The 27829-nt window shown below is 39.2% G+C and overlaps 1 protein-coding gene across 1 annotated transcript in view; it reads right to left on the reverse strand.

Annotated features, from left to right (window-relative positions):
- The window catches only part of lrp1bb (low density lipoprotein receptor-related protein 1Bb), a 138246-nt gene that overhangs the window by 10562 nt on the left and 99855 nt on the right, over nucleotides 1–27829 (reverse strand). Inside the window, exons 57-83 of the mRNA XM_046404484.1 lie at nucleotides 27066–27247; nucleotides 26650–26849; nucleotides 25787–25975; nucleotides 25520–25668; nucleotides 25193–25286; nucleotides 24841–24957; nucleotides 24117–24236; nucleotides 23139–23258; nucleotides 19854–19970; nucleotides 18585–18695; nucleotides 17254–17382; nucleotides 16658–16764; nucleotides 16373–16505; nucleotides 15082–15204; nucleotides 14752–14874; nucleotides 13486–13626; nucleotides 13063–13197; nucleotides 11815–11934; nucleotides 11367–11608; nucleotides 10954–11177; nucleotides 10245–10351; nucleotides 8828–8944; nucleotides 8361–8534; nucleotides 6605–6730; nucleotides 6155–6319; nucleotides 877–1038; nucleotides 122–296 (exon numbers count right to left, since the gene is read on the reverse strand). Coding sequence (XP_046260440.1) covers nucleotides 122–296; nucleotides 877–1038; nucleotides 6155–6319; nucleotides 6605–6730; nucleotides 8361–8534; nucleotides 8828–8944; nucleotides 10245–10351; nucleotides 10954–11177; nucleotides 11367–11608; nucleotides 11815–11934; nucleotides 13063–13197; nucleotides 13486–13626; nucleotides 14752–14874; nucleotides 15082–15204; nucleotides 16373–16505; nucleotides 16658–16764; nucleotides 17254–17382; nucleotides 18585–18695; nucleotides 19854–19970; nucleotides 23139–23258; nucleotides 24117–24236; nucleotides 24841–24957; nucleotides 25193–25286; nucleotides 25520–25668; nucleotides 25787–25975; nucleotides 26650–26849; nucleotides 27066–27247 — 3902 coding nt within the window. The remainder of the gene's footprint in view (nucleotides 1–121; nucleotides 297–876; nucleotides 1039–6154; nucleotides 6320–6604; nucleotides 6731–8360; nucleotides 8535–8827; nucleotides 8945–10244; nucleotides 10352–10953; nucleotides 11178–11366; nucleotides 11609–11814; nucleotides 11935–13062; nucleotides 13198–13485; nucleotides 13627–14751; nucleotides 14875–15081; nucleotides 15205–16372; nucleotides 16506–16657; nucleotides 16765–17253; nucleotides 17383–18584; nucleotides 18696–19853; nucleotides 19971–23138; nucleotides 23259–24116; nucleotides 24237–24840; nucleotides 24958–25192; nucleotides 25287–25519; nucleotides 25669–25786; nucleotides 25976–26649; nucleotides 26850–27065; nucleotides 27248–27829) is intronic.

Raw genomic sequence — 27829 nt, forward strand, 5'->3', positions numbered from 1 at the left:
AGTGTGCATGGTCCAATTAATTTAGGAGGATAAATGCTGTTTGTTAAATTAAGAGGGCAATAAAGCCTTCGCATTATAGCAAAAGGAATGAGAGGGTGATGAGCAGATACCAAGCACTCACTTGCAAACCACATCTCCTGTTTCCTCGTTAATGAGGCAGGGCGCTCCATGGCATCGAAGACACTTGTCCACCTCGCACTTGTTTCCCTCAAACCTGGCAGGACACACACACTCCACATATCCACTACTGGATAGCGTGCAAGCCTTGGAGTTCACACAGTAGTGATGACAGATGTCTATTCCATGTCCAGAGAAATAAAGAGAGAGAGAGAGAGAGGGCTAGTGTATAAAGAGAAAGTGGGAACATAGTTTAAGCTGCTTTGATTGGAATTGTATAGGGCATTAATGGGAGTTAATTATCCACATCAAATGACATCTTAGCCACAGATGAAAACGTATCACCCCTTGGGCAAGCAACGGAAGGAAAATACTAATGATGTGCAGTTGAAATTGTTTTCCCACAAACAATTATGACAAAGCAATGCGAAAAATACATTATCACTTCAGCACAGAGGCACCCACAGGTTGTTTGATTGTATTAGTTTGATTTTGTTTATCTGCAAATAGAAGCAAATGTGGTGTTTGTGGAGAGAAACCACTTGCGGGGGGTTGTTTTTGTTCCACACTCTGTGAGTGAACTTTGGAATGCTTATGTCTGTAGATTTTATGCAGCATAACTGAATTCAAATCAGTGCTTTGTTGTGATTGTTCCTGTGGCTAGACATGAAAGGCTAATGTCAATCATATGAAGGCCAAGAGCGTGATAATAATCATTTCTTGTGTTTGTCACCACCAAGTAATGAGTGCAGGACTCACGGTACAGACAGCGGTCTCCAGTATATTCTGCCATACAGCGGCAAACTGGCTGGTTCCCCTGAGTGACGTCACATGTTCCTCCATTTAAGCAATAGTTGTCACAAATCCTTCGCTCACAGAAAGGGCCTGAGAAACCAACTTGACAGCGGCATGTAGGCTTACCTGGAGAAAACAAAGAAAAGGACAGATTAAGTGAGCATGAAACCATCAAAATAAGACATTATACTGATCCTGCTTAAAAATATTGTCTGCGTACTCAAATCTTGACACAATTTCCCCTGTGCTAAAAACATTCTGTTTTCCAAAAATTTTAAAGTCCTTATTTCTCCCTGTATGCAAATGTTGGTTGGCCTGCATTGTCCATCCACAGACTAAAGCACTGGCACATACTTATTTTAAGGCAATTCTTCAGTTCTTTCATGCCTATGCAAGTAAGTACTCTTGAAAAATGTTGGAAAGCACTGTTTTTGCTCTGAGAAATGTATTTGAATGTATCTGAGTTACTCCTGCTATCTATCCCCAATGTCTGTCTTTTCTTTAAATGGGAAAAGGAGCTTTTGCTCCTGCAGTTTGTTGCAGAATGATTTGGTTCTGGTGGAGCTGGTCGCTGTAGGTGTTTTCAAAAACAAATTGGAGGAGTTGGAGGAAGGCACATCAGGGTGTAGATGTTTGTGTGATCCAGGACACGGCAACCCGAGTCTTATTTTGTATAGTCATGCTGTGATTTGAAATCTTACTGTCTGTAACTATTACATGTTGTGTGTCTGAAGCTTTGTCATGCTGCTGCCTGTTTTCTCTAAAATACTCTTGTAAAGGAGATTTTTTGATCTCACTGAGACTGACATTGACTGACATGTTCCTTCATTAAAGTTTATTATAATTATGTGACATACACTGTCCTGCTGTTTTAAGTACTCTCTAGTGCTTATGGCAAAAAAGTATTCCCCAACATATACACTTATTGTTGACTAAAACTTACTCAAAGATACATGACTAAACTGTTTAGCAAAACTTTTGAATGTCTTTAAACACACTTGCATTTATCTAAGGGTAAATATTGTCTTAGGGCTACAGCTTTTAGACAAATATTCATGTATGGGTCAAGGTGACTGCAGATTGGCCCCTATGGAGAGAAGCTAAGGTGCCCTTTTCCTCAGTTATGTCCTTCAGAACCATCGAGGGAATCCGAAATAATTCCCAGGCCAGACACAATATGCATACATTTCCACCAGTATTTTATGAGTCTGCCCACGATCTTCTTGCTTGTCAGACATGTCTGGATTATCTCTAACAAGGTGTTCAGGAAGCATGCTAATCAGGTGTCCAAATGACCTTAAGTTGCTTCAAAATGAAGAAGGGAGTTATATACCACACTTGAGAAAAAAATAAAATACTGTTTTATACACTTTATGTATGAGATACATTGGAACCAGCAAAACCTAATTACAGACATAGCCGATAAGCATCAATTTGAAGCCATGTTTCTGGTATTCACTCCTTCCTCTGTTTTGGTCTCAACTCCTCAGCTCCTGAAGGAATATCTTGCTCTTTGGGTGCTAAATACACCACAATGGTCACCAGCTATTTAATTAATTAGCTAATGATGTCTCTGTGCTGTTTGGTGCTGGGCTGGAAGTGTAAAGGAGGTTTATCTGATTGCTTTTTCACCATTTCACCGAAAACTGAAAATCTACCTGCTGCAGCTGAAAGCGAGGTTGATGAGAGTTGTGAGTATGAACCGACACGGTAAATTAAAAACTAAAACTATGAGTTAGAGTTGCTGTAGATAAATGTATGTGATTAAAAGTTAAAATCACACTTTATCAGCAGGTGGAAATGTTTTCATGTCAGCTCTTCATATTCCCTTTTAATTCAGTGCAGACACGATTTACTCACAGATTCCTAATGGACACTCCTAAAACCAGGGCTGGTTCAAGGGGTGCTCAGAAAAGACAACAATTGTGGCTGCTCAGGCGCACCAGCTTGCATTGTAGACAACAAAGTTTCCATGGATACAGTTCTTGCCATGTAGGTCACACTGCACTAGGTGGTAATTTCACACTCCACGACTCTGTGGTTGGGATAATCTGGGTTTGAAATGTCCAAGAGACAATCATTCTGCCTCAGGTTACTTCACCGTCAACTCAGTGGCTGCTGGGTTTGTAAGCTTTCTAAACAGGCAGAGCATGCCCTACTCTGTTCTTTTACTCGAAAGGCTTAAAAGGTCCACTGAAGTAACCATTATGTGCTTAGCAGATTTCTTTTCTTGAAAACTCAAGTGAACATTGGTGCATTATTTGAATTTGAAAGACGGAGTAAGTTCAGGTTATGAAAATAAATCAGTAGTGATGTAGACTTAGATTTGTAGATAATTCTATAATGTTTGTAAAATTTCATTTGTTGTTCATTGATTTGTAAAGGGATTAATTATAACCAAATGTGAGTCTCTGGACGTTTAGTCTTTACTTTCACTTTTACCACTTCCCCTGCATAAGTCTGAGGAGGTGGGGATGCCTCAGTGTCACATTTAGCAACATTGTGTAAAACTTGTAATGATATGTAGCCTCAGGCCTTCTTTTTTAAAGCACTCCATCAGATAGTGAAATCCATGTATAGAATTTTAAAACATAGGAGGTTGCAAAGAACGTGTTACAGCTTACTTGGGCTGCCTAGAAATTTTGAAAGCCATAATTTACTCACAGCATCTTGAAAATATTGCATAAAGTAGAACTGTACACAGAAATTTGCTGATCTTAGTTAGTCATATTGACTAGGTACGCTATAATAATTATTTGGTAAAAGTATCATGTCTTTGTGTACTCTTATAACTTCAAAGTACTTCCATGGAGGTGTGTCAAGAGACTTTTAACAAGAAACCATTATGTTTTAACAGACAAATAGAACAAACACAATAACTAACTTCTGTGGCAATGTACTATATCGATGGTACTCTCCTTTTAACATAAATGCGAATATATGAATCTTGTAGATAAAAAAGTTATTGGGAGGCATTTCAACCAACTATCACTTAGTGTAAATACAGATACATTATAAAACTATAAATCCAAATGAAAAGGGAGACTTTTGTTGATCTGAATAATGTTATATCAGTGATACTGATTTCTGTTCACGTTGTTTGGGATTGGGATTGTAAGATTTTACACTGCAAAAGTAAGCAAGGGAAAGAAAAGACAAAACAAAAAAAGTTGTATGTATTTTTTATTTTCAATGGGCTAATGCCATCCCTCAGCATAAAAATATATCAGGATTGGATTGTGTGTTTGACCCAGCTTGCAAGACAGAGCTTAAAGACACGTAAATCTGAATTGTAAAACAGAACACATAAAAATGCAGGAAAATGAGAGCAGTGGTGTCTGTGGTTTAAGTACCATGTGTGTTTTGTTGCCAAAAGCTCCATTAGAGTTTGGGTAAACCAGTCAAAGAGGTAGAAGAACAGGAACTCAGCAACACTGTGTGTCTTTATAGTTAAAATTTCCCAGCCTTTAATTGATTATGAGCTTGCTTTCAGTCCCTTTTTTTATCACTAAAGCAGGGATTTGAGGAAACCCATCTGACTATATTCGAAGCCTTTCTCATCTTTGGTCACTCACTTAGATTCATATTCAGTATCAACCAAAATGACTGCCAAGCATGAATGAAACAAAAAGCACCATGTCAACAGCAGCATAACCAATATCACAATGTTTTCATTTTCCTTTCAGCTGTCCTCCACAAATAGGAATGCAAATCATCAAGTACCCAATCGTCTAGGAATGCATAATGTGGTTGCTGTATATGTAGGATGCACATATTGTATATACATGTAGTGTTTTACATATTTATATACTGTATGTTTATTATATTAAGGGCAACTTCAAGAGAGAGCTTTATTTAAATGAAGGCCTAAATGAAAGAATGAACTTGGTGTAGCATGGAAAATAAGGGTGATTGTCACCAATAGGAGTCCTGCCTTCTCTTATTCACTACTGACACTTTAATGCAAAGAATCCTCAGCACGTAACATGATGATTATTCTTATCTTGATAGACAGACTGCATTTTGTTCAAAGAGCGGCAGTGATTATCCTGGCTTCTTTTTATGACACATAAAAAAAAATTTAATCCAAAAAAACTTCCTCTTGGGCAGATATGTTTCCCAAAGGCCAAAGGAAAAATAAACAGATTTTATTTTATGATAAAAAGACCAGCAGAGGGTAAGAGATTTGAAGGAATAAACATTTAATCAAAACAACCCTAATCAAAAGCCTACATTTTTATCTTTCCGACTGTTCGGCTTAACTGCTATATGACTCACTCAAATTAAACATACTGCTTTCTCATTTTATTTACTGGATGTCTCTCAATAAATACATATCTAGTAAATCCAAAACCACTTAAATGAGACTCTGCCAAACATTTATGCTAGAACACAGGACGCACTATTTGTATCGGGGCAAATGTAATGGTGATTTCTTTTTTCCAAGGAATGGAAATTGAAATGTTGTGGATAATTGCTGTAATGAGAAGATTATGTACGGGCTTGCAAATCAATACAAGCATTTTCAATAGGGCCGTACTGTATATCCTGATTCATTTCCACCACTGTCATCTTGGCATATTCATATACCGTCACTAAACTGCAGGATAGAACCAGTCATTCAGCTAAACTTAAAAGTGTTAACGAAAAAAACTGCTCAACTGGCTAACATGGCAAATACAAGCTGAAGTGAGAAAGGATTCAAGGATTCAAGGAACTTTATTGTCATACCAGCTCACATTCACATGTTTATGGTACCAAAATAGGACTCAGGTCCCGGGAGCAATAAGTAGAATATAAAAATATAAAGAAAAGTTGAATAAACTAGAAATATAAGCTAAATAAAAATAGAATATAAAAAGAATATAAAACTAAACACTTAAATAAGCTAAACATTTAAATAAAGAAGCTGGTTTTAGCATATAGCAGCATAAATATGCATGTGCAAGTGTGTGCAAGTATGAGGTAGTCCAGAAAATAGTCCAGAAAGTCCTTAATATTGCACTTGTGGTATTGCACTTGTAGGATAAAGTGTTTGTCGTGGAATTTTAAAGGAAGACAAATGCAGCTGAGTGCCATCATGCATGGGATCAGTGCGAAGGAGGAAATGGGCACCCGATTCTGAATTGAAAACATCTTTTTGTGGCAATTTGCTCAGAAAGTCTAGGCTTTGCAGAGCAGCGGGATTACACTACATGAACCACATGCTCATACCAATATAGTAGATTTGAAGTAGACTTACCCAGGGGTGAGCCCATGCAGGTGCCTCCATTTAGGCAGTAGTCTGTGCAGTGGTTGACCTCACAGCGTTCCCCTGAAAAGTCAGGCCAGCAGTAACACCTCCAGTCTCCTTTCTCATTGGCTAAGCAGCGGCCTCCATTCTCACAAGGGGGCCGGCACAGTTCACCTTCACAACAGCAAATCTTATATCACTTACTTGTGCTGCAGTGTGTAGCAGTCAATCACATCACACAGAGCTATGCTGCTAATGTCAACCAGCAACAATAGTAGATATGTGAACATGAATTTTAAAGTAGAAAAGCATGAACAAAAAAGCACTGTTCGTTCACTGCACCGTTCACTGTAGATTGAAATCTCCCTTGGAACCAAACTGCACCTTTATAGCTGCTGACAAATCATAAAACAACAAAGAAATCTTACGTTTGGCATGAAGGTACAAAAGTAGGCCTACCTGAGATGATGGCATCACTGCAGGTGGCATTGACGAGTACCTTCCCCTCTGGACAGGTACATCTGGCACCCGATGGGTTCAGCAGACACATGAAATCACAGGACATTCTCAGGCATGGATTTGACGCTGTGGAGAAAAGCAAAAAAGAGCCAAGAAGACAATGTGTCACTCTGACCTGAGATGAGAAAGACTCATTTGTTTGGATATAACATGTTTGTTCTTTCTCAGTGTAAAGCTATTTATTTCAAGTGTTTTAATTTCTCTGATGAAAGGTGCTATTTTCTTGAAGTCCACAAAGACACAAGGCGAAAGAATATGACTAACTTAACATCATTCAGACTGAATAATCAACGACTGTGGAATGTGCTGAGAATTTCCTGCTGTCTATTTGATTAGTGGCACTTTGAAGTGCTCTTCTGGCTGCCGCCTACAGTGGGTAAACAAAGTGACGTGAACATCTTATGAAAAAGTACACAGAATTAATCAAAATTACAAACACTTCCACAAAGGTGAGCTGTATTAGGTTTGATACAGCTACTCGGCATGTGTAAACTGTGAAAGAGGTCTGGAGTCACAACCCTAAACCTGAACATGCAAATGTGATTTAGAGAGATTCTGAGGTTTATTTATTTTTGAGCGAAATTATATAATTATTTCTTACCAGTTTAGGTCTCTGAAAAATCATTAATGTTACCACACTGTTACATTCTGCTTATACTAAAAATAACCAGTGCTCAGATTTCTTACACAACAGAAGAGGATGAAAGCTCGGAACAAATCTAAATGGTTGTTCGGGTGTTGCTGCAGATGTCAGGCCTTCATGTCACAGCTTTCTGCAGGCTGTGCACATCTTCTGCCCACAGACTACACACTACACAGCTGCCCTAATGAGTCTCTGGGGAATGGAACAGCTGCCCTTTAAGTGAAAAACTGACCAAGACTGAGCTGTCTGACACTCTATAACCAGTAACAGCAGAGATGTAACAAATAACTTGGTTGGGCCATATGAGGAAAGTGGGAGGAAGGGCATAGTTGTATCGATTGAGTGTGTCTCAGTGTTGGCTCTTGTGCACCTTGTCCCTCCTCATATTATGTCCTACCTGATATCTTCAAACCCTTAATTGAATGACAACAGCAGGACGCCAATCCAGCATCTGTTTATAATTGTTTTTTATGTACCACGGCTTTCTGTTGCTTATTCTTTATACTATACTATTTTTTCTTTATAGATTACTGCTGCATTCAGTGCAGTATCTGTTGTTGGTGTCAAGGTAAGTCAAATGTGTGGCTAGTTATCAAGATTAAACACTATGCCTTTCCTTGCATTCCTTTTTTTGGTGATTCCCTGTAAAATTTTATAATACAAAGTGCAGGTCTTTGAGTGTGTAAATAAGCCTTCTAGGCAACCTTCACAGGAAGAAGATATTTTCAATTTCTCTTTAATCAAGCCTAAGAAATTACACTCATTACACTTATATAGAACATATATGTAATTACAGAAACAGTATTTCAAGAAGAACAATAAGTGAAAATAGAATAGTGAAATAGATCTTAAAAATTAACAAAAACTAAATTGGAACTGAAATGTAGGATTTAAAATTAAATAAATTCAAACAATGAAAAAAATGCTAAAATGTAATCCTCATTTTGTAATCTCTATAATTCCAGAAAGAAAGTGTATGCATATAAAATGAATACTACATGAATATAATTGCTTACTTAATACTTAAAACACAGCCTCAGTGTCAAGACTTACCATCTTGTTGTTTGTAACGGTGGGAGATCAAAACATTAGTGGGCTTCTCCATCCCCAAGCTGAGAAATTCCACTGATTGTTTGCCATATTTATGAATCTTAAAGACCTCGTGTTTTAGTCCAGTTCCATAAATATAGTCTTCAAATATATCAATTCTGTATGGTTGGGAAATCCCTGTAAATCCAGCAGAGAAAATAAAGCAAATAACATCAAGGAACCTCATTCTGAAAACTTGTAACCTCAGGGTGATGAAAGTTTATATCCTGTGGCGGATAAAAGAAAGAATGTGTAGCGTGAACAGACAGATCTTAACACGTGCTGTTGTGAAACTAACTCTTCTGAGACACACAGGCAGTGTTGTTGCTGCAAATCTGATGTAAAATAAGTCGAGGGAATCAAACAAAGTGCCTCAGAAAGGATATGTGTTTAAAAGAAGAAGCTGTGCTTTGTTTTGCAGTTGCCTTTACCGTGTCTGTCGCTGATTGTCACTAGAGGGTCCGAGCCATCCAATCTCATGCTCCCTATCTGTGAGAGCTCAGGATCTGCCCAGTATAATCGCTGGTTGAAATAATCAATGGCAAGCCCTGTGGGAAGATGAGGGAAAGAGATTTATTTACCTGACAAATTACATGGGGATCATCATGGAATCCCTCAGTGCAGGAGACCTTCAGGTCAGAGTATCTGTATGTATGTTTCAGATCAACAGGATGCACAGACAGTGCTTTATGTTGTTTCTATCTCCCTCTGGCTGTTTTCATTCAACATTTGTTTTGCTTGTGTCAAAATACCGTAGTAGATCATCTGCCATCTTGTCGTGCACTGTGCCACTGATGGCAGGGTGTAGGCGTGCTTACGTTACAATTTCAACCTGGTGACTCGCTTTTACTTTCTCCCAAAAGTCTGACTGCATAATTGAGCACCTGGCTGGAACGTTTAAATAGGTTTGCGTTTTTCCCACGGATGATGAATTCCTCTTTCTGTAACCGAGACAGGGCACAGGCCCCTTGAATTAAAGGAGGCCAAAGCAGCTCTTCAAAAGTAGATCAGCGCTAAGTGTCTCCCTACAGACAAACCAACCAATTCCGAGTGGCTGTAAATTATTCCTTACTTACAAATTTCCTTGGTGTTGTCCTCTATATCTTCAGCTACCATATTAAAGGTTTGACTTTAAAGCTGCAAACACTGTATTATGGCTGTTCTACAGTATATAGTATATATGCAGTGTGTATAAACATATGTGTATTCATCACAGTTATACAGTAGTGTGTGGGTCATGACCTGATGATGCACATACAGTTACAAAGCAGGATACACTCTTCTGTGACATTTCTTCAGTGTAAAGTGTGGACCTGCTCTCCTGTGTGGATGCAGCATTAGGTAATTATATAGACAGCCATCTCAAAATCTTAGAGTGCTTCGTACATTCGGCAGCTTGTTATGAATTATATGAGACTTGCATACAGTGCATAAGTGCACCCTGGTTTCATTACTCCTTTTTCTGCTTTTGATGGAATATCTCCCCTGCTATGAAATGCTTATGGTGTTCTGTTTTATTTCTTTGGCATGGACACATACAATATATGTGACTTACAGATAATAATTTCATCACATGGTGGCAATGATGAAGATATAGTGGTAGCAGTTTTTCAAAGACAGTTTCACAAAATTTAACTTAAAGACTGAAGTACTGATGTTAGTTTTGACAAATCAATGTGAATGAGTAGCAAAAATAAATGCAATATTCTCATTTTTTCACCTTATGTTTTTCATATGTGGTATACTGAAGGAAGAATTTCATTTCTTATGGTGTTACTCTCAAGTAACCACAGAAAAGGAATGTTTAGCAATGTAAAATTCTTCATGGGCTTTAAAGGAAGTACCTACCGGTGGGTCTCCTGAGGTTCTTCTCCAAGAGGACCCTGCGTAAGGAGCCATCCATAGCTGATTCCTCTATATGAGAGTGGTCACCTATTACGCTCCAGTACATCATCCTGCAACAGAAAACAATTAAAGAAAAGAAATATGGGGATTTGCTTTAAAATGTTAAAAAAAAGAACCAAGATTGGTTTGAAAAAAAAAAAAACAACGATATTCATGCTGAAATCTTCATTATGGCCACTAAACTTAAAGTAGTAGCATAAACCCCATTTGAAGAGGGTGCATAAGCTCGAATGCATGTACGTGTGGTGTAAATAATGAATAATGTCTTGGACTGCATTAAGGCAAGTTGCACGGAACCATTTTGTTTTGTTTTTTTTTTTTTTTGCTGTTGATTTTCTAACATTTTAAAACAAATCCCCAGCTGCTTCAATTGTTTAGGAGAATACTGCGATATTGGTTTGTGGTGAAGCTCCAGAGATGTTTTGTGGACTAAAAACTTCACTTGTCTTTCCACAGGCACGGGGGTGAGTAGACAATGGCCGGATTTTCATTCAACTGTTCCCTTTATGTTTTTGGCTTTTAGCACTTCTCTGCTGTCTTGATGACTAAGGGTGCACCCAAAAAAATCTGATCAGAATGTTGACAGTATATACACTGCATGTGTCTTGAGAAATTTCAGGAGGAAAAGGGAATAGGTATCCGCATGACTTACCCTCTGGCTGGGTTGACAGCAATGGCGTACGGCTCTCCTGCTATGTCAGTAATCAAGCGGGTGCAATTTGGTCCCTTAAGTTGCCCCACATTTATGGAATATCGTAATTTAGTCCAGTGGGCTGTGTAATAGCTGAACCAGTGCATCCTAGAGTGATCAGTCCAATAAATGTTGCCTGTGATCCAGTCAGCAGAAATATCTCTAGGTCGACGGAAGTCTGAACACTGCAACCAATAACAGCCACACAGTCAGGTGCTGTGTTCAAACTTTTGAGCAGACATTCACTTAAAGATTGTGTCTCATAGAAGACACAGCAATGAGACATTTAGACAATTTATCACCTTTCATTTTTTTAATTTAGTGCTCATAATCATTTGCAATGATGTTTTAAAGAAAAGTTTAGATATACTTACAATATTTCTGACATTTGTTTTACTTTGACTTCTTTCTAGAGTGTCTTTATAAAAAATTCCACCAGGGTTAAATTGGGTAGCCCAGATAAACTTTTGGTGGTGAAACAGAGCATCCATCCCGATGATGCGGGCATTGTCCTCAATGTGAGTGAGAAGTTTGTGTCCATGGCTCTGGTTAAACGGATACACAAAACTTCGGATTTCAGTATCATTAGCTATGTAGAGCACTCGGTCTTCTGGTCCTGTCCAGTGAGTTATTATAAAAACAAAAGGAAACAAAAAAAAAAAATTGGCTCAATTCCATTTAGGGTATTAGACAATCAGCATGGTGCATACAGTACAAATATAATTAAACATTGTACTCATTTTACAATTCGATCATATCATCAAATTAGCATGCAAGCACAGAGCACCAAAAGATGATTGATAATAAACTTCAAGATCAAACCTTTGGCTATGCAGTTGCCATTGAGCTCCTTGTAATTCCGGTCACATGTGCACTTAAAAGATCCTTTAGTGTTTGTGCAGTAATGAGGACATGTGTCAAACTGGAGACATTCATTTATCTCTGGAAAATAGATTGATAGACTGATTTACTCAGGAACAGGTATTTTTTCATCACTGCAACACTTCATACACTTGGACACAATATATTACATACACATTCCAGCATAGAACAGTCAGGCCAAGGCGAGGACACAATATGTGTATGCAATAAATACATTATGGCCTTGATTTTCTCCATGAGAAGTGGTGCCTTCGACCCATTAGTAAAAGAGGAAATTATATGCACGCAGTAAATGACAGAGAGGCAATAATATGGAGGCAAAGGCAATAACTACCAGACAAAAATCCAATCAACTGGGAAACAAGAACCAGGTTGAAGGGCTGACTACATAATCAAAATTATCACGACGAAAACGAAAACGACTGTATGCAATATTATTCATCTGAAATTTCTGAGGTCAGTAGAAGTACACATAGCAAGCAAAAATGCCTTAAGGAGAGAGTGTGGGTGGGAGAGGTGGTCAAAACTGGAACCTTTAAGATATTAATTAACAGATATCTTTAAATTTTACAGTATTAATAAAATATCTCTTATATATCAGTTGTCAGTATTTTATTTAATGATAGTATCCACCATTACCCTTAACTACACCACAACAGTTCTGTGGCAGCTTATCAACAGTTAATGATATTTTTGGCATCGCCATACTACTATAGGAACTGTCGGTCTGTGTCCTGTCAAAAGGTTCTCCACATAATGGGGAAAACTGCCAGTTTGAAACTAAGCTGGTCGTGAAACTAGAGGCCTTAGTCTGACATGTTTTGATATGACTTGACACAATTGAGGCAGCCTCATTATTTGCGTCCATTTAAACCATCTTCATTACCTCGCACTGGCTCGTCCACTTTTAGCAGATGCATTTAACCATTTAATATCATTTGAAGTTTGAGTTTTTACTCATAATTAAGCCCCAAGGAATACCTTTTCATATGTGACACCTGACAGAATTTAAAGCTTAAAAAAAAAAAAAAAGCTTAATTCATGCACCATTCTTAACCTGGCTGATCTTGGAAAAAGAAACTGTTAATTTACCAGTCCAGAAAAGAAATGTTGTAATGACTGAACTAGCAATCTCTATACTGTTAACTGCTGTTATTGGGAAAAAGAGTAAAACTGATCAAACATTACCTTCGCACTGGCCTGTCTTTTGGTTCCTCTTGAAGCCAGCTTTGCACTGGCATGTAGCGTGAACATTTGTCTGGTTGCAAATTGCGTCCTCTCCACATGGATTTGTTTTCTTTCCACATACATCTCCACTGGAAACTACAAATAAAGGCATGAATTTGATTACACTTCAATCCTTTGCATCTAGACACCTGCTGTGTTTTTCTTTTGATGTGCAAAAGCCAAGAGGGCATCATCGTCTTTCATGCAGTACACAACACATTCAAACATGGGCATACACGCATTACCATAAATATCAAAACATTGCATTTAAAATGAGGTGACTGCTGATCTTCCTGATAACATCATTGTGATTTTTGGTATGCTTTTATCTCGTCTGAATGATTCTTTGATCTGTTTGCTCAAGTCAAGTGATGCCGCACTTACAGGTCTTGCAGTCTTGCTCGTCCGAGCCGCCATCACCGCAGTCACTGAAAAGGTCACACTGGAGCTGGATTGGGATGCAGCGTTGGTTGCCGCAGGTGAACTCTGTCTTCCCACAAGGCCGTGGTCTTCCGGCCACCACCTCTGCTTCAGTTCACACAGTGCCAGTTAAAAAGGTAACAACATCACTAATGCAGAACCAAATACTGGAGTGCAAATGTGCTCCTTCAAAAAATATTGTACTGTTATAGTATAGTATTGTATTGTATTATAGTATTCCCTGCCCTGTATTGTACAATTAGTCACCTGTCTCTTTAAATAGCCTGCGTCTTCTTTCCCCTTTTGACTATACTCGCACTATAGTTGTCAACTTGTAGTTGTTTTTAAAATAAAGATCTAGCATTGAGTGTGCAGGTATATTTTCTATCAAAATGTATAAAAAAAAAGAATGAGCCTACCCCGCAAACACCAGGGAGAATGAAGTGAAATAACAAAATGAAGTGAGAGGTGGAAGGAGGGAATGATGGGGTTAAGGTGAAACTGAGGGGATGGATGGAGGGGAGAACCATACAATGGCAAGAGGTAATGGAGTGAGGTGAGAGATGGATGGATATATCAATGAAATCAGAGAGGAAGATGAATGGAGGACAGGAGGAATGAAAGAGTGAAAGAGTGAAAGATGAGAATAAGCAGTGACTTGTCCCTTCCTTTCCTGTCTGCTCTGTGTGATCGTTCCTGAGTTCCAGCAGCAGTTTTGCCTTTATGCATACCAGAGACAACAACAGATATTTTTTTGACACAATTAATCAATAAAAAACTAAACAGTGTGAAATACAACGAACGTTAAGGTCAATGTCTCATTTACATACAGTGGCAAAACTTTAAATACTACTAAATACAAAACTTTCAGGCCTGAGGATCTTTAAGTCCCCATTTAACATATCATCAGAAAACTGTAGGGCATGCTAACATTTGTCAGCTTATTCAGTGTTTGATATTACATATCAAAGGATGCCACATGGGCATGAGAGACCAAAAAAACCCCATAATATTAATAGAGGCAGAACTCACTTGCTGCTGAAACTTTCAAACTACATGGATAGAAACATAATTTCAGGAGTGACAGACTAGATATATATATATATATATATATATATTTTATTTTTTTTTAAGTTTTCTTATGTCACTTCCTGTCTTCATCCAAAAGCATTTCCACATGCAAATTTGCTTCGTGCAGATATAATGTCAGATCTGCATTTTCTCACTCACCACACTCTTCTTCATCCGAGTTGTCACCGCAGTCATCCACTTTGTTGCAGACTTGGTCTGTGCGCAGACAGACATGATCATTTCTGCAACGGAATGGCCTTGTAGGAGGGCAGGGTAGTTTTGCTGGGGATAAAAAGACGAGAAGCTAACATGAATATGAATGAATATGAATATGTCTTTCAAAAAACAAAAGGGAAAAAACAACTGTTTGAAATCTTGTATGAAATGACTACGAAATATTCCCTCCTGGATAGCAGAAAAGTAGTGGCTTATAAAATATCCATTAAATGTCTTCAAAGGAAAGCCTTGTGAGTGACAATTTCAACCCACCACACATGTCTATGTCTTCATCAGAATTATCTCCACAATCGTCTTTGCCGTCACACACCCACGTGTGGAGCTTGCATAAGGTGTTGTTGCAAATGAATTCATCAGCCCGGCAGAAGAAAGCACCTGGAATTACACAGGAACAGGAAATGACTCAAAAACTGTCTGACAAAATTAAAATTGCAGATGATTGTACAATGATCCAGACAGCTCTGGATCATTTTCCCTCTAAAAGCAAAGCCTGAATGTGCTCCCATCTCATCTCATATTTTTCATTGTCTTTGTACCGTATATGAACGTAAGTATTGGGACACCTAGCCATTACACCAACGGGGACTTTAATGAGATTGCATTCTAAATCCACAGACACCTTTGCAGCTATAGCAGCTTCCAGTCTTCTGGGAGGCTTTCCACGATTTCTGTGAGATTTTTTGCCCATTCATGCAGTAGAGCATTTGTGAGGTCAGGCATTGATGCTGGACAAAAATGTCTGGCTTGTAATCTCCGTTCCAGTTTATGGACCTCTTGCTTTGTGCACTGGGGTACAGTCATGATGGAATAGAAAAAAGCCTTCAGCAAACTGTTGCCACAAAGCAGGAAGCATAGCATTGTCCAAAATGTCTTGGTATGCTGAAGCATTAAGATTTCCCTTCACTGGAAGTGTGAGGCCGAGCCCCTGAAATACAGCCCCATGCCACAGCTGAGTTCAACAATAATGAGGTGTCCCAATATTTTTGTCCATATAGTGTAGTTATATTCTGTGCCTCTGCTACATGTGCTCTAAATTTAAGTTACTTTATTAATCCCAAGCTGGAAAATTACTTCTCTGCATTTAACCCATCACTGATTCAAACACACACATGCAACATGCAGTGAAACACACAGGAGCAGTGGGCTGCACCAAGCGCCCGGGGAGCATTGTGGGTTAAGTGCCTTGCTCAAGGGTACATCAGCCGGCTAAGGGGGGTGGAGACATTATCCCCCCCCACCTCAATTTTTCCTGCCTGTCCGGTGGGGGAATTGAACCAGCAACCTACTGATCACAAGCCGCTTCTCCAACCTCTAGGCCACGGCTGCCCCTCACCCATCATATATGTTGTTCTGTTGTTCTACGCCTTTTATGTTTAATGTTTTGAAATGGCTCACATCACTTTTCTGTTCAAAGAAATCCGTAGTGAAAGATTTGACCTATTGTATGACAAAAATTTCTTACTTTCAGCAATCAAATACTCAAATATCAGTCATTGAAAGAATACCACAAAACAACAACTAGTGAGGTTACAGTCATGCTTACCCTGGCTGCAGTTTTCCTCATCACTGTGGTCCATGCAGTCCAACACGTCATCGCAACGCCAACGCCGAGGGATACAGTGAGCACGATTCAGACAAAGGAACTCGTCTTCCCTGCATTCCTTCACACAGCCAATCTGTCAGCAAAAGAACACCGTAAATCATCTGCTGTTGTTGAAATCAAAACAGTGAATGGCTCATATTATAAAACTGGTCGGTCCATGATTGGATAAGCAGCTCCTCAGCACTGAAATGTTTGCTTGTGGTTTCTGAATCAGGCTGCACTGACCTCATCTGAGCCATCCAGACAGTTGTCATGTCCATCACACCGCAGGCTGGCTGACACACACCCTCCGCTGGCACACACATACTCGTTGACGGAACATGAAGGGACTACTGGAGGAGGGCAAAGTATAACAGTCAACAACCTGCATTTTCCAACTAGAAACCACTCAGGTGATTTCTTGTCAGCTTCTTGTTCCATGCAGGTCAAAGAGCTCATCTTATCTTACACTTACCTTAACCAATTCCTACTGAGTTTATGTGGTACGATAATAAGACCACTGTTAAAAACATAATGAATTTATATCCATGCAATAGACTACCTTCTCTGAAGTAAAAAAATTAACTTTGATGAAAGCAAGGTTTTTTTTGTGTTTGTCAAGAGTGAAGCTTTGACACATTACAATGACCTTACACAGGGCAGTTCTGAGACTTCACAATCACATTCAGTTCCTCTCTCGGCTATTGACATTCTTCTCAAAAATATTTCAGACAACACAAGGTCTAGAAACAGGCAGTCTTTTATGTACCAATCGGAGCTGAGAAGTACAAATCAGTACATTGTATGATTCTTTTACAAACTGGAGGGCATTTGTTTTGCACCTGTTCCCTGGCAGTTTCTCTCATCTTCCCCCATCTTACAGTCTTCCTGGCCATCGCAGACCCACTTTAAAGAGATGCAGAGGTTGTTGTGACACTGGAACTGGTCATCTGCACAGTGTTCCTCACATCCTCTCTGTAAACAAATACAGTACAAAGTCAAAAATATGGTAGAAATTCAGTCATTTTAAGATTATTACACAGTGCACATTAACTGTTAGAAGTTAACACTTGGAATTTGTGAAGTGTCCTGACTGGACTCTCTGAACTAAACTGTCCCCAACATTAAGAACAATGACACTCTGCCACTATGAATATATAAATTTAGTAAAATGATTGAAAGCCAACTTTCTTCCCTTAAACTATTTGCCTGCTCTGACCCACAAAGATGGCACTAGGGAGACACGTAATAAAGGGTTAATAGGGGCTGCACTACTTTGCATGTAGAGACAGAAAAACTATAGAAAAACTGCTGTGCAAATGCTGAAGCAAATAATAAATTAACAAGAATAATGAATCATAACAATTAATAACAAGGCTTTGTCCTTGAATTATGCATTCCACTGCTTCATCGCTACAGATCAGGCATCCTTTGTATAAATCCTGCAAAAATCTCCTTACAGCAAGCAGTGCTAGATAAAGGCACATTCAAGATAAAGACTGTAAAGACTGTAAAATTACAATAGCGATTTAAAGCTTTGTAAATTAAAATGTTCAAGCACATTCATGAACAGAACATGCAGTTTTGTTTCCTGGTTAAGCATGAGAGATTAGGATTTTTTAACAAGAGATATTTCATGCACTAATGTGCATTGAACATCCATCCATCCATTTTCTATACCGCTTATCCGTCGGGGGAGCTGGAGCCTATCCCAGCTGACTACGGGAGAAAGGCAGGGTTCATCCTGGACTGGTCGCCAGTCAATCGCAGGGCTGACACACAAAGACAGACAACCACACACTCTCACACTCACACCTAGGGGCAATTTAGAGTAGCCAATTAACCTAATGTGCATGTTTTTGGTATTGTGGGAGGAAGCCGGAGTACCCGGAGAAACAAACTCCACATAGAAGGGCCCAGACCGGGATTCGAACCTGGAACCCTCTTGCTATGATGCGATAGTGCTAACCACTGAGCCGCCCTGCATTGAACATGCAATAACTAATCACGGTGATGTTTTCTGTCCAGCACTGTTTTGGAATCTGGCGGCCACGATGAGGAGAATTGAATCAACACAATGAATTAAGCTGAGCACTCAAATTAGTACCACTCATGTGGGTTTTATGTTCCTTTTTTGATTTATAAGAAGGAGGTACACCTATTTGAAAAACACTGGCCTCATCTGAATTATCCAGGCAGTCGTAGTCTCCATCACAGCGGAATCGGGAGGAGATGCAGTCTCCGTTGGTGCAGGCAAAGTCCTTGTGGTTACAGGTGACTGGCTCTAAGTGGAGGAAAAACACAAAAGACAAAATCATGCCAGACTGATTCTTTGTCCAGCACTGCACACAACAAACATACATCCCACGACGCAGCTATCGGCCAAACGTTCTGTGTTAAGAATCTCATGCTAATGCCTTGGCAAAACCGTCGTTTCAGCTAATTAAGAATCATTTTGTATTAAAAGTGTAGAAACTGGCACAGCTGATCAAGATGTAAATACATTCATTGCCTCTCTCACAACTGAGGGGGGTAAAAAAAAAACTCTCTGAAGCCCAAATTCTTGTATCTGCCATTTAGTGCGAGTCTGTCCCAGAGGACAATATTAGGGCGCAGCTAAACAGCTGCATCTGATGCACTGTCTGGGCCCTCCCCTTGTTATCATGGACTGTTAGCTAACGCGGGGTGTGTGTTATGAGTTGTGCTGCAACAGAGACTCCCAACAGGCATTGCAGCAAAATCTGATTTGCAACCTCTCCTCTGTCAGCTGGTCCACCTGCTTAAATCATTGCCATCCACCACTTGACTGGCTTTTATTTGCATTTTAAGTGACATTAATAGGTATGGGGAATAAGAAGCTAATAAAGCACATAAATGATGCATACGCTGGAAAAAAAAGCACAGAAGGCATGCAGATACCCATATGATCTCCCTTATCCAATGTCACACCTATGAAGCATCACCTGGCCCACACACACACACACAAACACTTGAATGCACAAATGATATGAAAGCTAGATTAGCTTCATTTCACAAGTAAATTTAAGTTTAAGATGAAGAATGTCTAACAGAAAGGAACAAATGCTTTGTAAATTAAAGAGAAGAGGTGACATGAAGAGCTCAGGAGTCTCTGCAAACAGTGCAGATATTAAGAGTACATTTTACAGACAGAGTTGAGTCTGGCTGACTTGATAGTGGGAAACATTACCCTGAGTGTGCTGATACAAGTGTGTGTGTGTGTGTGTGTGTGTGTGTGTGTGTGTGTGAGCGTGTGCGCGTGAGAGAGAGGGAGAGACAGACAGAAGTCATTGGTAGCAGGTTATGGGGGTGGGAGGGGCACTCAGGTGTCCAATTCTTCAATGCCTAAGTGCGTGTGGAACATCAGCTGTGTATATAAACGAACAAACTGAGCTGACAGAAAGTGAAGGAGTCGGATACTCACTGCAGTTCTCCTCGTCTGAGTTGTCTCCACAGTCATTCTGGCTGTCACACCTCCAGTGGTCTGGGATGCAGTTGTTATTCTCGCAGCGGAATTCATGAGGTCCGCAGGTCTTTTCATCTTTTTCATCAGGAGCAAACAAACACGAAGATGAAAATGGCTTCAAAGAGCATGAATATTAATAGTATGCTAGCTATCATATTTTCTACGTGTAATCATCATTTCCTCAGGGTTTCCCCGAGCAACTCTGACTCTGAGTTCAAAACACAGTATGCACTCCAGAGGCTAACACACCGTAAGATGAAATACCTGACTGTGCTACCAATCATTCTCACCAGAATTTGTGACACAAAGTTGGCAAGATTGAACTTTCTTCGAGAAAACATCCAAGAGAATTTCAGAACACAATAAATGCTTAAGGATTAGATGACTTTTGTTATATGTGGAACCCAAACTGCGTTTCTGTGTCCTGACAGTGAAGTTTTGATATTTTAAATGCCATCTCCTTTAGACTGTGACAGCAGCTCAGTTACCGGTTCTGATATCAGCTCACCACTTCTTTGTCTTCAATATTATTCATTTGATTACATTAAGTATTATTTAAAATGTCACAACGACAAAATTGATAGACAGTAACAGATGTCCCTTTGTTGTATAAAGATGTCTCATTTTACAACAAAGACACATCTGTTACTGTATATCAGTTTTGGCATTTTGGCATTTTAAATAGAGGGAGATTTTCCCAAAAAGCCCAGATAGGTTTCACTTGATTACTTTATACTCATGTGTCCATCATTTTTAACATTTCCTCCAGCAAGAGGAGGAACTGAACTGATCTGAACTGCACTGACCTCCACAGTTTAAAGTGAAATGCGTCATCTTGTGATGGGAACAGCTCACACAGTCTTCTGATTGCAAAAAGTGAAGAGAAAATGGTAAAAATATTCCCATTTTAATATTGAAGTAAAAATAATGAGCCTGAATCATCTTGTATACAAGAGTTGAAAATAAAACACCTTTCACACATCAGCCACAAGTAAATAAGGTCCCAAGACTTGGGCCAAAACTAAGCTAACACTTCAAATGTCAAGCCTGATAATCAGATTCTGAATCCTGGAATCAAACTGTCACCCACAATATGCAATAAATGGCATTTGAGGCTCTCTCTCTTTCTTTATGTAACTCTGTTGACTTACTGTATTTTGGACTGACTTTGCTTAGAATGTTGGCATGTGTGTGTAAACAGAGGTTTAGAGATGTTGTGGGTGGATCTGAAGTATTTCAGTCTTAAAATTAAATTGGGCATTCAAGTGTTAGACACTGATGGGCATATTTTGAATTATCCAAAATATCAGCACTCGTTTCAGTTGAATCAGATGCTTTGATATCTGCTGCAATAACACTTCCTTCGAACAGGTTTTCAAAGTCAAAACTGAGCACTCCCTTTCAAAAAGTCATTCTACAATGCAGACATCATCAGGGATAATGGCCAGGGTAACGGTGTTATCAGTTAGGGAAGAGATGCGTCAAAAGAGGATTGTGGCAGATTCTGCCTGGATCTCTTTCCAACATGACAGCAGGAGGAGAGAATCAGGAGGGAAAGCTGAGTGCAGCAGCGAAACACACGAGGCAGCAATTCATTAGGAAGCAGCTCAGTCACTTACAGCATATAAAAGATGTGACACAGGAAAAAAAGAAGAAGCAATATTTCCTTGCCAAGTCAGAGCTCATTACGTTGCTAACAAGCAAAACTTCTTTTAACATTCTGAGGTAATTCAAAGCGAAAATAAAATAGCTATAAAGCAGCATTAGCTCTTGGAGAGGTGAAAGTTTTTTTAGGAAACAAACCCTGCAGATAATACAGTTTGAGGGGGCCAATTCAAACATTAGTAAACTGCAGAGAGTGGGATAAACATTTACTCAGTATTACATCATGGTCTTCTCAAGTTAATTGACATAAAAGAAGCAGAAAAACATCCACATGAAACCAACCTGAGATTACAAAGGAATCTATTGTGAGAAGGTGTCAGGCATCAAAGCACGAATACTCTTTATAATAATTATTAAATTGCAATGCCATGCAATTTGTACCTAATAGTCAAAAATCTCCCTTATCCAATGTCACACCTATGAAGCATCACCTGGCCTACACACACACACACACACACACACACACACACACTCTTACACTTGATTAATGTCTCTCGGGCCTGGGTATGCATGCACAGCCAAGCTCTTAAAATGCAAGAAGATGCTGCTTAAATCAGAAGTTGTTAATTTAAGGTTGAAATTGATATGGGTCAGAAGTTGCTACGTTTATTATTTATTTGATAATTAGTTATAGAATAGCTTCAGAATTGACCATTAGGTAAATGTTATTTAACTCAAGAATAATAGAACTATTGACAGAGAAAATTTTTATTATCTTGAATGAATGAACTACAGTCAGCCACTAAATGTGGATTTTCTTTTGTGACGGGTATGGATCTTGACACATTTTAGTGGGATGATACTGCTGATGAGTACCTGCTGATGCATGCATTTAACGCCCCTTTGAGATCATTTATGAAAAACTGCATAGAATGCATTACAGCATAGAAGTATGAGTAAGATGTGATCTCACAAGTCTGAGCAAATCATTTAGAGACAAAGTGGATGGGATAAAAAGAGACACAATACATGCACAATATGGCCAACAGATAAGCAGACAGCTTGAATCATCTTTCATGACTTAAGATCCATTTGGAAATTTCAGGAAGAATAGTGGTTTCATCTAGCTTATTTCACTTCGAACAGGACAGTGAGATGGGTCCAATGGCTTAATTCTATTGGGAAGTTTTGCTGGGCTTTGGTCTTTACAAAGACATCATAAAGAAATCCCTGTGAGTAATGACAGATAGTTTTTTGTCTGTCAAAGAAAAAGTTTCCAAGGTTGTTTACCTGTTAATGCAATAACATCTTTGACCTAAACTAAAATTTGCGCTATTGAGAAGAAACTCAGTTTTATTATCTGTGTGTGTTTGTGTCTGTTAAATCAGTATTCAAACCCTGACAGCTGCTAACAATGATAATGATAATGCTGAGCACTCCCTGTCGAAAGGGACAGCTGCCCTTCACAACTTTCTCCCTTAGCACAATCAGACAGGCAGCGAGAACAAGTAAAAGGACTGAGTCAGACCAGGGTGAAGCCAAGTGTAAAATTAATTCAGATTAAATCAGATTCTTCCCCCTTTAAAAGAAAAATAAGTGAAGTGATGTGATTTATGGTGGTGGGTTTCCACAACTTACCGCAATTAGCCTCATCTGACCCGTCTGCACAGTCAGGGTCCTCATCACAAACCCAGAGTTTGGAGATGCAGTGCATGGAGGCCTTGCACTGGAACTGGTCCGGGGAGCAGGTGCTTTCAGCTGTAGGCAGACAGATATGCAGTGTATGGGCAAAAGTGGAAGATAAAACATATCATTATACTAGCAGAAATTTGGATTTGAAGAGATAATCTGTATAATCTTAGTAATCATAAACCCTAAAGTGCTATAAGAACCAGTAGGGAACCTTGTCACACACACGTCTACCCCACACACCTTTTAAGTGTTATCATACTAAGGTTGCAGTTGTTGCTGCTATATAATCTCATACTGTTTCAGATTGCATTTTAATTTCAGTGGTGCAGCGCTCATTACACAAGCGCATTCAAAGATACATTCAATCATTGTGGAAGTCTAAGAAGGGGTGAAGTAATTAGCTTCACTTTAATTAAAGCCTCTTTTTTTTAAAGTCTCTCTTTCTCCTCCTTAACTTTCTTGCATTCTCTCCACTCGCTCTCATCCCTCTTGCAATCACATGCAAGACAAATGCAGCAGTCTGAAAGACTTGAATGTGGTGTGATATTCTGATGAGTTACATCATGGTAGAGAAAATCTGTTCTTATCCTCAGTGTGATTAATCCCTTTTCACAGGAACAGACCCATAACTAGGGTTGCATGTGGAATACCTAATTAAGACTATGTAATGTTAATGGTGTCATAAAGTCTGCACCAGCATACAAATAAACTACATGTCAAGGAACAATAAGGTGATTCATCTTAATCCATCACATAATGCCTTTGAAACAAAAATATCAAAAACTTGGAAACAGTGATTTTATTTAGGTTGCTGCTGCAATTTTGTGACAGACTGATCAAACAGTCATAATTACTCAGCCCAAAAGCTCAGTAAAGCCACTCTAAGACCATGAGCCTTAAAGTAATCACGAGGGGCAGTCTTACGGCAGTCTGTCTCATCCTCCCCATCACCGCAGTCGTCCTGACCGTTGCAGCGCAGGTTAAGAGGGATGCATTTCTGTTTCCTGGTGCACTTGAACTGGCCTGACAGACAGATGTATGTCTCTGAAAGAGAAACCGAGTGGGAGCAAAGGGAGGTTGCATCAATAAAAAATGCTGGAGTCCAAACAAAGTCAGACATCTATACCACTACTCTGACTACCACTACTGATGGTTCAGCCTGCAACATATTTCATATATTTAACTATGTGTTTTACATTGAGCTTTTACATTGACTGTTAAAGGATTTGTAAGTATGTCATTATTATTCATTTAGTTTGTGAACATTTTTTCCAATGAACTGATTGTTTAGACTAGCCTGAGGAGTTGCATGTTTTGTCTGACAAACAAGCCAGTACCCAAAGATTTTTAATTAAAATGATAAATTCTCACCTCTGAGAAGTTGGGAACAAATGTGTGCAACTTTTGCCTGATCAATTATCAAAAGTAATTTTCAGTTGATGAACTAATTAATTCAGTCTAATTCATAGATTAACTGTTTTAGTACTAAAAAGAAACAGAAAATTAAAAAAAGAATACATGACAGTGTTGGACACATAGTTGAACTGATTGTGCAAATGAGACCGATCTCTGGGAAACGCAGAAACGACACAGAACATTAAAAAGGAGGTCTTAAATTTCCAATCCAAGCAGTTATTTCCATTCCTACCACAGTTTGCTTCATCTGAATTGTCACCACAGTCGTTCTCTCCATCACAGATGAAAGGAGGAAGAGCGCAAAGGCCAGTGCCACACTGAAAACGCCCAGGCTGACATTTAAATTCCGCTGTTGGAAAGGAAATGATAAATTTATCTCAGGCTATATAATTTAAGAGTTCAATCAGAGACAATCGGTAAAGAAAACAACAACAACAAAAAAATCTATTACATTCAAAGTAAATAAGCAAGGACGGAAACATTAGCCCCTTCAATTCCCATTCACTTTTAATGTCCTTTTAAGCTCACCAAAATAAGACTTTAAATAACTTCTTTCGGTATAGTACTATTTTGAAGCCACTCACGGCAGTCGGCAGGTTCGTCTGATCCATCGCCACAGTCATCCACTGTGTCACACTTCCACCAGAAAGGGATACACTCATCTGTCCCACAGCGAAACTGTTAGAACCACAGACAAATATGGATTTGAAGTCAACATGCATACTTGACTCTTTGCTTAAGCTTCAACAGTCTTCAAAGCCAAAGTTGGAATCAATACATTTCCTAGAACCTACGGTACATGTCAGAGGAGGAAAGCACATGAGAGCAAAGCAATTTGCCTTCAGGGGGAAAGTACTGATCAGGATAGAAAAAGCAACAACATGGTCAAACTACACTTAGAAGTGGCTGACCTGACTGGAGGTGCAGTTGGAGAGGCAGGTCTTATTGTCAGCAGCCAAATAAAAATTAGTGGGACAGGCACATTTGTGTTCCCCACCGGGGGACAAAAGACATAGGTGGCTGCATCCTCCATTTGCAATTTGACACTGGTGTTTGGGTACTGCACAGAAGAACAGAGGTACATAAATGAGTTTACACTGTATCACACAAACCATGTCGTCCTTAACACTAAAAGGAGACCCACAAAAACTGCTCAGAGTTCCAGATGGAATTCATACCTTCAGGTTGGCGCAGGGAGTGGTAGACCTTGATGGATTTGATGGGTTGCCAGGAGTTGAGAAGCTCCATCCCTTGAGCGCCAGTTGTCTTGTGAGCACGTCGTAATGATTTAGACTTTCCATCCGTCCAATAGATAAAGTCCTCAAATAAAGTCAGGGCCATTACCCCATGGATGTGATCATAGGACACTGGGAAGGGACAAACATCCACGGCAAGCGTCAGGTGAATTCTTATTGTTAGTTCAGTTTAGCAGCTCCGATAGCGGTAATTGTGTGGCAACTGTGGCATAAATTTTCTTTGATAACTTAGAGCAGCAAGAGGTGATCCTTGCATAACACATCCATTTATTAGGTTAACTGATTTGCTTTTTTTTTTTACAGCAGACAGCAGTAATATTGACATAACCACTCTCTCTCTCTCTCTTTCTCCTGTAGTGGAATTATTATATCTACCTCACGATCATCTATCATGAGGGCCCACTGTCAGATGCTTTTCATTTACAGGGCAAAATAAGAAAATTACAGTAGACAGTCAGTGCTTTTCATCAAATATGTACAATTAGAACACCATCTTATCATCCTGTCCTATCAGCAGAAATGTTTATTTCAAGTTGATATCGGTATTTAATTTTAATGCCTCTACTGGCTGACACTAATATCCTAATTCTTAAGAGTTAGAGTTTAAGATCAACAACATGATTTAAAATCAAACAGACTTTTACATACTATTTTCTGGGTTAACCAGATGCTTATATATAACTAACAGTCACAGAAAGGGATCAATGTCCTTATCTAACTTTGAGAAAGAAAAAGAGTCACTTCCCAAACATCCTTCCCAAAAATTTCAAACACTTTAATCTCACCTTTGCGTCTTTGGGTGCCATCCATGTTGGCAAGCAGGATGTGGTTGTCATCTGCCCAGTAGAGCCTCTTGTTGGTATAATCAATAGTGAGGGCAGTGGGGCTGTAGATCTCCGTGTCAATGATAACCATTTGCCCTCGGCCATCCATGCCAATACGTCCAATGTGAGGAGGTTCACAGCAGTCTACCCAGAACACGTACCTAGTCGTATAGCACAGTTCAGAGAGCTATGTATCACAGCAGGCAAACATGATAGGAATAAAAAAATATATATATATCATTCTTCAAATGAGATCTAATAGTTTCCAGGTTAATCATCTGAAAAGAGCAACTTAATCCCCATTCTCCCTCAAGCTGTGAAGTCAGTCTTAAGAAAACACTGAGGCATGTTGGTGAGCTTTACGGTAATATGCTTACCCCGCTTGAGGGTCCAGAGCTAAATCCATGGGGTTTTTGAGGCCAGAACTGATCAGGATGGTAGGGTAGAGGCCATTGGCTTTGGAAACTTCCAGGGTTTTCCTTTCTGCATCACACCAGTACAGATTTTTTCCAATCCAGTCCACTGCTAAGGCGCTGGGCACTGCTGTTCTGTGGACAACCTAGTAATGAGGGCAGAAGATCAGTTTCAGTATGAAGGCTTGTCAGCTGCACATCTTAGAATTGTTTTAAATTCTTCCATGGATGAATGTACAAAACAACTGAAAGCACGGAAAGGAAGAGATTGTGTACTGCAAAACCGGCTCTTTCGTTAGTTTACTGCTAACAAGCACAACAGCATGTACAAGGAAAAGATCTTTGCCTGTCAGGAAGGAGCAAACTTTTTCAATCCAGTCTGAAAAAATTTGATTTGAAAAGATTTGAGAAGATTTGAAATACCCAGAATTCATTTTTAGGTCCAACAAACATAAATGTAAAAAAATTACTATGCTTTCATTGAGACATAATCTAAACAAATAAAAGTCCTTCTATTTTCATATTAACATCAAAAGTTAATGTGAACATTCTTGTGACAAGTGAGACAGATTTGTTTGAGATCTGGTCTAAATGTGTTGCCATGTCAATGGCTACACATCCATTGATGTAAAACAGGGCACTGCAGAGTGATGATTAATAACTGGAGCAGAAGCTGAATTTTATTTTTATTTATTTATTTTTTAATAAATGTGTCACATACAATATTC

This window comes from Scatophagus argus, chromosome 11, assembly GCF_020382885.2.
Source record: "Scatophagus argus isolate fScaArg1 chromosome 11, fScaArg1.pri, whole genome shotgun sequence".
Lineage (NCBI taxonomy): Eukaryota > Metazoa > Chordata > Actinopteri > Scatophagidae > Scatophagus > Scatophagus argus.